At 34.5% G+C, this 10,465-nt stretch overlaps 1 protein-coding gene across 2 annotated transcripts; it reads right to left on the reverse strand.

The window, feature by feature from the left end:
- Positions 1-388: 388 nt before the first annotated feature.
- Positions 389-3,001, reverse strand: LOC114754835 (uncharacterized). 2 transcript variants are annotated; one of them, XM_028943677.1, is made up of 2 exons: positions 2,853-3,001; positions 389-1,875 (listed from the first exon to the last, which is right to left on the reverse strand). In XM_028943677.1, the coding sequence occupies exon 2, from the start codon at positions 1,814-1,816 to the stop codon at positions 605-607; it is 1,212 nt and encodes a 403-aa protein (XP_028799510.1). In that variant the 5' UTR covers positions 1,817-1,875; positions 2,853-3,001; the 3' UTR covers positions 389-604. The 2 variants fall into 2 exon arrangements, with proteins under 2 accessions (XP_028799510.1, XP_028799511.1); XM_028943678.1 differs by lacking the exon at positions 2,853-3,001 and adding an exon at positions 2,189-2,244.
- Between the last annotated feature and the right edge of the window lie 7,464 nt (positions 3,002-10,465).

The following is a 10,465-nucleotide window of genomic DNA, read 5'->3' on the forward strand; positions in this document are numbered from 1 at the left end:
TTTTTTTAATATGGCAGATTAATCGTTTCATTTCTTTTCTATTTTCAAATGGCCAAGTGCCGGGTATTACATGAATAGCACGACAAGTTGGCTTTTAAAGGGATTTTCCCTTGTCCTTTCATTCCAAAAGGGGGGGGGGGAAGTAGAGTTGATTTCTCAAAGTTTATTTGTCCAATAGGTGGTCTGGAGTAAACTGTTTTGCGAATAGCATTTGCAGCCCAACAAAGCCACTCTCCTAACCAATAACTTCCAAAGTTTTTGGGTCTTAGTCCGTAATAGGGGCAACCACATTGGAAGATCTCCCCCTTCTGTATTAGTCAATACTACCAACGATATTTGAATCTGTATTAGTCAATACTACCAAATAAAAAAAAGGGGGAAAACGAAGGAAGAAAAGGTGCATAACAATGTACTGCAACCAAAAGATCATCCAAATGGCCGATGCGGACTTGAGCAGGTTAAGAAGTTAGGACACAAAACAGAGAACAAGGCAGACAGCCACACCTTATGACTCATTACATCCACAACACAGTCCTGTTTTACTTCAAACTAAATCTGAACATTCAAACGAGATTTTGCTAACTAACAAGCATCAGGGAAACCATCAATAAACAAAAGGAATAAACCTGTACCTAACTTTGCTTGCATATTCTGTGTACCTCTGCCCAAAAGCCTCAACCATCAAAGCCTCCTCCTGCATTACCTTCTGCCTATAGTACAACAAACAAACTACCACAACAAATAGCAGGCTCAACGGTGCTCGAAGGGCAAGGCAGTAAGTAACAAACAGAAGCATAGTTGATGAATATATGGGATGACGGATCCAGCGATAAGGTCCAAATTGCACAACAGCAGTAGGTACAACCACTTTTTCACAATACTTTGACAGATACAACGTGGCATTATACTGCATCAGCAGAGTTACTATAATTAATGTCCAGATACCAAGATTGTTCCACCCTCCTGGAATTTGGTGAAGCTCTGGCCCTTCAAATGCTGCAAGCCAATGGCCAACCATGACGCCAAAACTGAACAAAAGGCGATTCCACATGGGCAGGCTCACATCCCATTTAGGGTCGTGGGGGCGCATGTAATAATCTCCATATAATCGCTTTCGAACAGTAACACTGAAGAAAAAGAAGTAATGGTAGACAAAGAACAAGACAAAAGGCCAACCTTCAAGGTAGCCATTGAAATACGCAGGAGGGACAAGGGTTAGCCAAGTAAAAACTGAAGTAACTATAGCCAGTTGTTCAAACATGGTTGCCTCGCCATGAAGATGTTTCCAAAAACTGTATAACCCATAAACTGCAACCACTAGGGCCACCATCCATGGCCAGAACAACCAAGTCCAGCTCAAATACATCCAGAAGAAGGGGTTGAATAGTGCATTCAGAATCCATTTTGAGGCTGCAATTATGACAGATAATATCCCAGACCACTTTACAATGTCAATGGGAGTAAATTGTAGCAGGGTTGACTTTATTGAATCAAAGGAAAGATTTGTCAAGCACTGCAGGATTGGACCATGTGATTCAGAATTGGCATTACTCGAAACTGAGCATCTGGTAGAAGATAACGAGTTAATCCTTTTTCTTAGTTTTGGTACTGCAGATGAAGGGTTTGGATAAAAAGTGCAACTCAACGGAAAACCATTAAGATTTAATTTTGAGTGGCGCTGAAAACTATTATTGGCAACAGCATGGTCACGGAAATATTGGTTGAAAGGTTTCAAAGAATGCTCATTGCCAACAACAGATAAGCCAAAAGGGGCTGTCTTGGAGTGGGAGAGAATTGTTGTCGCTTCCATTACCATTTGAGGAAAACTAGCAATGGCTATCCAGCACCAAAATTACGTAGTCAGAGAATCACCACCTGTTGAAGGATAATTACAAAGTCAAGAAACCATCAAACTCATATCCTTTGACTCACCAAATCATGAATCATGCCAATGGTAAATATAATGTAATGACATTTGCAGGGAAAATTAATTGCTTCATGCTACATTCTTTGTCTGTTCTTTGCATATTCAACCAACTTCCTCAATATTGTAAATAATTGATTATTTGATCTCTAGAAAACATAAGTCAAAAGACATTGACAATCGACAACTAAAAAGAATATAAGAAATTATATATACAATTACATTTTGGAAATAGTATGAAAATCCAATTAAACAACCACGCACCACTTTATGATGACTCGCATAAAATACAGTGGGATAAGGCTCGCCGCTGCTGCTGCATAACACAAATTTTTTTTTTTTTTTAAGGCATAGTGGCAATTAACCCCAATCAGTGGCATAGGCGGGCCCATATTACACTTAGGCAGGGCAGATGCACCTCTGCTGAAATCTTTTAAATATGAATAGTTGATAAAATATCCTTTTAATTGTCCCAGATACTTGGAAGATGCCTTAGTGAGCGAATTGATTCAGGCAACTCCTCCAAGCGCCAAGTCATTTACTAGATTATGACTCACAAATAGCTCGAGAATCTTCTAAGTAGATGATAATATAGAGGTTAATAAACAGAATGCCAATACACAACAAATCCAACATTGTACAACAAAACAATCCAAAGCATATAAGCCGCTAGTAATCAAAATGAAGAGGGCAGAAATACTTCATGCCAGTGAAGGAAAAACTAGTAATTTTTTACTTTTGGACAAAAAAATAAACCCAGTCTCTATTCAAACGACTATCCGACGAGATTCAAAGCTAAATTAAAATGAAAACATTGAAGCAAAATAAGAAAAGGAACAACAGCATCCGACATAGGGTTGACAACAACGCAATGAACAGATGAGGCAGGGAATAAATTTAAAGACAGATTGAACAAAATCAATCTCACCTGATTTTGGAAGTAGGCAAGGCCCTAGGATTTAAACCTTTTTCAATACTTGCCCGTGAACAACCACGCAGGGCCGACAACGGCGGACAGCATCTGACGACGAGCTAGCTTGACCAGGTACGGAGCGCATGTTCGTCGACGCTAAACCTTCCTCGCTTCTAAAACATTGCTTTGAGCTTCCTTAAAAACTTGCAGATTAGCCAATGGGCCCATGCAAGACCGTGTTTGGTTGGAGTTTTTTAAAACCCCCGGGGGTATATGTTTTTTCTGTGATTGGTTCAACTTAAGAGAAGGGAAGGGATTTTAGTAGAAGAAGAGAAAGAGAAAGAGAAAGAAGAGATTTTAATGAAAGGGAAGGAAGAGTAGAGATTTTAATGTTACTTTATTTGGTTCAGAAAGGGAGAGAAAGGAAGAAATATTTATATGGATAATTTTATTCTTATTTTATTTTTTATATGATAAAATATTTTTATATGGATCAAAATATGTTTATTAATTAATCAGAATCTCAAAAGTCTATTTCAACACTTAATTATGATAAAATTATTTATATATATTTTAAATAATAATTTTATTAATATTGACATGCTATTTTTTTAACTTTAATATGTTTTTGAGAGAATTGCAATTAGATCCCATCTAAGGAAATTAAATACAAAAAGGTTCTTTGAAATCATGAAATTATTTTGAAGTCCCAAGGGACCTTTTTGCAATAAATTTATTTGTTTAATTACCAAATTACCTTTTTTTTTTTTAAGTTTGCATTGACAACTGAAAGAGCAGTAATTGACAACTTGGGGTGCAAGGATTGATAACTATCGTGGCTGGTTTGACAACTTAAGATGTGATATGCTGAGAAAAATGTGTTGTCAATCACTACTCTTTCAGTTGTCAATGCAAACTTTAAAAAAAAAAAGAAGGTAATTTGGTAATTAAACAAATAAAATTTATTGCAAAAAAATTCATTGGGATTTCAGAATAATTTCATGATTTCAAGGGACCTTTGTGTATTTAATTTCCTTGGGTGGGACCTAATTGCAATTTTCCCTATGTTTTTTTTTTCAAAATTTCTTGTGATGTAATACTACCTCCGATTTTTAATATAAGAGTTTGTTTGATTTTAATTTTGGCCTTAGATATAAAATCTCAATCTATTTTGTTTCTCATATTTATTTTTTTCCCAATATAGTTCAAAGACATTTTAAAAAAGACAACACATATTTATTACAAATAACTAACTTAACTTATTTCTTTAATATACTCAAATTAGTCAACTAGCTCTTATATTTATGATAAGAGGTGGTATATAGATGTGTGTATATAGTAGTAGAGAAATATCATAAAAAATTAAAAAATACTAATTAAAAAATATTATAGTTTTTTCTTGTTAAATATGAGAGCCCAAATTAAAACATAAGAAAAACCCTCATTATTATATCATCTTCCATCTCCAGCCACATACTTCGACAACCCCTTGTCTTCCTAGTATTATTGTTGTCTTCTTCACATACCCAGCAGCCACCGCCTGCTCCTCTTTTCAAAATCGCATGTCCTCTTCCATCTTAGTAATTATTTTACTAGTATAGAAAAACTGTTATAAATATTAAATTATATGAATGCCCATAAACCCCTTTAATCTCTGGCCTTTCATATTTTCCACTTTATAACCTCTCCAATTAATGGTTTTTAGGAGTTTTCATTCCATAACGTAAAGGTTACAAATTGTGCACTCATGGGAATTAATTTTTCATTTATTTTATGTTACTCTTGACGAGGCCAAATTCCTATATATAGAGGACTATGTAACACACAATTGGTACATCCAAGTGAATAAGAATACACCCTCTCCTTCTCTACAATTTTCTCTTGTCTCACTCATTTATGTAATTTTGTTTACATTACCTTATTTTCATAACACGTTATTTGCACAAATTTGTTCTGAATATTTGAGGTCTAAGCACTTTATAAATTAATTTACTCTCATAGTATATGATAATACTCTCTATTGGCTTCCTCTTACTCAATTATTCTTTTATTCTATTGTCACATCATGAATTTTGGGCCTAAAAGTATTAGAATTAGCTTGAAATGGACACACTATCAAATTCCTTTTAGCAGAGGTCCCAGAGGTTTCTTAGAGGACCAGAAGGATTCTTAGGGACCAAATTGTAAAAGCAAAAATTTTCTGGGACTGAGAAGAGAAAAAATTAGAGACTCTAGTGAAGTCTTGAAGCCCAAGAATGAGAAATAGAGATAAATCTAGGCCAAAGATTATGTTGGAAGCCTCAAGGAGGTGAATTATAAGTTAAGCCAACCTAGAAGCAAAATCATAATTTTGCAAATTTCAGGCATATAAGGGGAAAGATGAAAATTATGCCTGAAAATTCAAAAAAATCCCAAAGAATCATAAATGGCATGTTAAGGCCTGTATGTGATGTCTGGGGTCCATTATAAGGAGTTGAGGTAATTAAGCATTAAAGATTGCTTTAGGAACCTTAATAAGAGGATTCCTGAGACTAAACCCGAGCAGAGACCTTAATGCAAATTTTGCAAAATTTTGGGCCAAAAAAGGCAGAGATGAGAAGTTGGCCTGAGTACTTTAGAAAAATTCCAAAAAAATAGGAATGAGGTCCAAAGGTGAGGCTGAAAATGAGGAAAATACCCCTGGAAGGAATTTGTGGAATTCTAAGGGGTTTCAGCTAATTTTGAATATTAACAAAAATTAAATTATTTAAAATATAGAGAGGCCTCAAATAATTGGAAGAAATGGGAGAAAATACTTGAGGAATTATCATAGGTTTTAAAAATAATTTTGTCTCTAGAAAGCGAAGAGGTTGGCTTTAATAGAATTTAAAGCTTATTTATACACTATCCGAAAAAAGTCAAAGTCAAATGTCTAGATGTTGACTTTTGACTTAAGAAAAATTAGAGAAATTCCCTGTGATGAATAAACAATATTGGTACCCAAAGACAGATTCTTGGAATCATGGATCGGTGGAAAGAATTTGATCAAGTTCACTCTAAAATAAATATTATTAATTATTTAATGGAAGAACAAGAGAAGAATATCACTTTCTCTTTAGGCATGTTATATAAGGCCATGTGGGCTTATTTAAGGTGAGAAAAGGATGCTAGAACATGTCCTAGTGGTCCTTAAAAAGTACTTGATACAGTGTAGAATGACAAGACAGGTGAAAGAATGCCTAAGGGCTATATTTTGCATGAATTTTATATTAATTTTTTTCCTTATTTTAATGTCAAAATGATGAATGGACATGGAAGAGGCAAGTATACTGTTAGATGGAAGAGACACATGTACGATTAGATGTAAGACACATGTACAATCAGATGCAAGACACGTGTACGGTTGGATTAAAAACATGTGGCTTGATAATATAAGCATGATGTCATAAGGACACTTGTCACCATAATACTGATAAATTTTGTCGCTAGGTGATCAAAATTTTACTAGGGAAATGCAGCAAGTGAGGCAATACCTAGGTCATTCTTCTCAAGGAGCCTTAAGTTGTAATTCAATTCTTAACAATTCACTTTAATTATCAAATTACCAAGGTAAAAGCTTGACTTTCAGAAAAGAGAAATTGAAGCAAGAAACAAATCCAATGAAAAGTAACAGTAAGAAAAAGTCTAAAATGCAAAAGAGATTCAGATAAGAGATAGTAGTTCCCCTAGCAATTTATCCATCCTTCCTTGTTCAAGTCTTATAATTTGGAGTCTCTTAATGTCAATTAAATGGATAGATTCAGCTACTGCTCAAATCTCTCTAAACACAGATCAAAAACAACTATCTTACTAGATTCATTGTCTTGCTCTGTAGAGACGGAAAATCAAAAAATCAATTGACAATAACACTTAAGAAGCAAGTTGCAATTCTCTAAGGATGATCACAAGTGTGAATCATCAATTCATTCAATCAAATTTCAGAATTACCGAATAACAGTCCAAGTAAAAATGAATTAGATCTACAAATCAACAGAGAATCCTCTATTCAACTGAATCAAAGGACACAACTCACATCTGAATGTTCAATCAGATCTAAATTCCAAGAAACATAAATCTAATCACTCAACTTTCATTCTAAGCACAAATGTTCAACTGATACAAATGAATCATAGAATAGAAATTAGAAACTAGATCTGAAACGACTTCCTGTTCAGCTCTATGAACTCAGGTCAGCTTCATTGCTAGGAGAACTTGGAAATTCAGCTACTCATACTCTGAATTGGAGTAGAAACAGCAAGAATCAATGAAAGATTCATAGATGATCGGTGGAAAATGATGGATTTGGAAGAAAATGGAAGAGAGAATTGAGAGAAGGCGGAGAGAACAAGAAAATCGGTGACTGGAGAGAGTGAAGAACTGAATCTGGGTCCCCCCGTTTTAGTGCACGACTCTGTATTTAAATTTGAAGTTTTCCGTCATCCGCCGCGGCGCCTAGCCTATACGATGTTGTTTCAATTAGTGATCCTGAGCTCCATGTAAACTTTGATCCGTCGTGGCGCCTCTGATCATTCGCCGTGGCGCCTGTGACCAAGAGCGCCTTTGGAAATCCGCCGTGGCTCTTTCCCATATCCGCCATGGCGCCTCAGATAGAATGGCGAAAAATGCTAGTGAAACTCCCTGAAATTCACACCAAAACAGGGATCAAAAGTACACACATATAAAATCATATAAAAACATGCAAAAACACCTACAAAACCTCATAATTCCTTTCACCAACTCTTATGCACAATGAAAGCTAATTATACCCAAAGTATGCAAATATAAATGGCAAAAGCATGAGTTTAGGGCTAGAAATATATGCAAATAATGAGACTTATCAAATACAAAGAGGAAAAATGGACAGTCAAGATTAAGCCACCTATTTTCAAGATTAATGGTTAAGATTTATTCTTAAACTCTATAAATACCCCTTCCGTCCTCTCATTTTATCCGAACTCAAGGAAACCATGGGAGAACTCTTGCAAAATGAATTCTATAGAGAGAAAGAAGAAGGAGAGAGAAAGGCCAAGTGATCCCATACAAGATCAAGCTCTAAAACAAGGTGAAGATTTAAAGGTTTTAAAGGTTTTGAAGGTTTTGATGATAATCAAATAATTATTAATTTAATCAATCAAGTGTTCAATCAATAGTTAATTGAACTTGTATCAGATAACTATTAGTTCATTTTGAATCAAATACTATTATTTAAATGTGTTAATCAATCAATTGATCAATCATTGATAACACTGGATGAATATAAGATGTTTCAGGAGTTTATCGATCACTGGATCGATGAATGGTTAATTGATAGGTTGTTAGGAAAAAGGTATGAACTTCCTAACTTATAACAGAAGAATTATCGATCACCTTATTGATTAAGTCATTATCAATGATGACTCAGATAATTTGGTAAGCCTCCTTGACTCAAGTACTGTGTTAAATAGTTTATGTATTATCCATCATATTATCGATAATGTGTTCCATCAAATTGCTCTCTGCTAGAACACAAAACAGGGTTTACACAATCAATTATCGATCAGTTAATTAATCATTCTTTTATCGATAATATGATCGATCATCATCATATCTTTTTGCATTCTTTTCATATAACTTATCCGATCAAAGTATTATTGAGTTATTTTCTAAATTAAGCTTTTTGCAGTTATTAATCGATCACTTAATCGATTAATTATTAATCGATCATCAGCTTATCTTTGTGCATAACTGTCAAAGTACTCTTTGAACTGCTTTTCAAATCACTTATTCCATCAACCTCTTTATCAATGAAGTATTCAATCATTATACTTTAAAAAATACTTTCAAAATAACTTTGAATTATCAATAAGATGATCAATAAAGTGATTATCGATTATCTATTCGACCAATACATCAATTGATTACTCAAGCTAGTACTTCAAGATAATCATTCATAAAACATATTTCCATTTTGTTTTAAAGCTTTTTTCAGCCTTCTTCAATCATATATTTTTCTTTTGGAAAGATACGAAGGCATACAAATTAGGAGGAAATAAACTTTGTACAAAACTCAAAAGTATTTCCATTTATAAAGTCACTTTAGTTATATTTCACCATTTATCAACCACTTGTTCTATCATTGTTTGATCTATAATTTACTCGATAAATGCATATATTTGTTGAATCTATCTCTTTGTTAGTTAATCAATAATATGATCAATCAAGGGATTATCAATGAAGACATCGATCAAGTGAGTTCCTTTTTCTTTCTAAGTAACTGATGATTGATTCTATGCTCCACATCTGTTGTATAAATATTAAGAATAATCACCTTTTCTGTTAACTCATTTATATTTGCTTGAACAAGAAAACTTACTTGTGCCAAGAGACTTCTGCAGATTACAAAGCACAACAAATGTATTGTAGCCTTATCCTACTGTGTCAGAAGCATTAATGGTGAACTACCGTTGTAACTACTGAACACACATAAGCGATCTTCTGACGGCTAGAAGCTCTTTAGTCTAATAGATAACTGAAATACTCCAACTATAAAAGGCGCAAAGAGCATTGAATGAAGTATTGAATACACGAGCTACTGTATGCTAAAATTTACTATTGCATTCAATACTCTATTTCACCGAACTTCAGTATTTATTACTTATATACTCTGAGAGAGTTTGTTATATCTTTCTTTCCTCAGATTCTAAGAGTAACTCAAGAGTGTGGACTCTTGAGGGCATTGTAACCTTACGAATAGTAAGAGGAGTGATTGAAAGATTCAATTGTTGTATTGAGGCAACAAGAGCCCGTTCAATAGAGACTTAATGGAAATCTCAGAGGTGCTCTGAGGACTGGACATAGGTCAAGAGGTTTATACTGAACCAGTATAAACTCTTGCATCATCATTCTTCGGTGAAACTTTCCAAACTCATCTCCACTGTTTTATCTATTCAGTTATTTTATTTAGTTAAATTTTTATATATCACCCAATTCACCCCCTCTTGGGTGAAGCTACAACTAATAGTTGGTATCAGAGCAAGCCTCTTCATCTGAGACTTAACCATCTAAAGAGAGATCTAATGGCAGATTTTAGAGATAGTATGCTACCCAAAGGATGCTCAACGTCAAAACCACCGGGCCTCAATAGAGAAAACTTTACATTTTGGAAGATGAGAATGAAGATTTTCATCAAAGCAATGGAATAAGGCTTATGGGATGTAATAAAGCATAGGAACAACGTTCCAATGAAAACCGTGGATAACCAACAAATTCCTAAAAGCCTAAGAGAGTTCGACAAAGAAAACAAAAGGCTCGTGCTATTGAACGACAAAGCCACTAATATGTTGACCTGTGTATTAAGCCAAAGAGAGTACTTTTGTGTTTCAAGCCTAGAAATAGCTAAAGAAATATAGGAAGCTCTAGAGATTGCTCATGAAGGAACAAGCAGAGTGAAACAGAGCAAAATAAACACTCTTACCACAGAGTTTGAACTCTTCATAATGAAAGATGGAGAAAGCATCCGAGACATGAAAGTAAGATTCTCACATCTTATCAACCACCTAACTACCTTCGAGAAGAAATAAAGTCAGGAAGATCAAGTTAGAAAGATAGTTGGTGGACTCACAAAAGAATGG

Source organism: Neltuma alba, unplaced genomic scaffold, assembly GCF_004799145.2.
Source record: "Neltuma alba isolate B1F8T4 unplaced genomic scaffold, ASM479914v2 tig00010201_pilon, whole genome shotgun sequence".
In the NCBI taxonomy this organism is placed as follows: domain Eukaryota; kingdom Viridiplantae; phylum Streptophyta; class Magnoliopsida; order Fabales; family Fabaceae; genus Neltuma; species Neltuma alba.

What these genes read in the sequence shown, in the direction of transcription:
- LOC114754835 (XM_028943677.1), bottom strand. Translation starts at nt 1,816, where the DNA reads ATGGTAATGGAAGCGACAACAATTCTCTCCCACTCCAAGACAGCCCCT.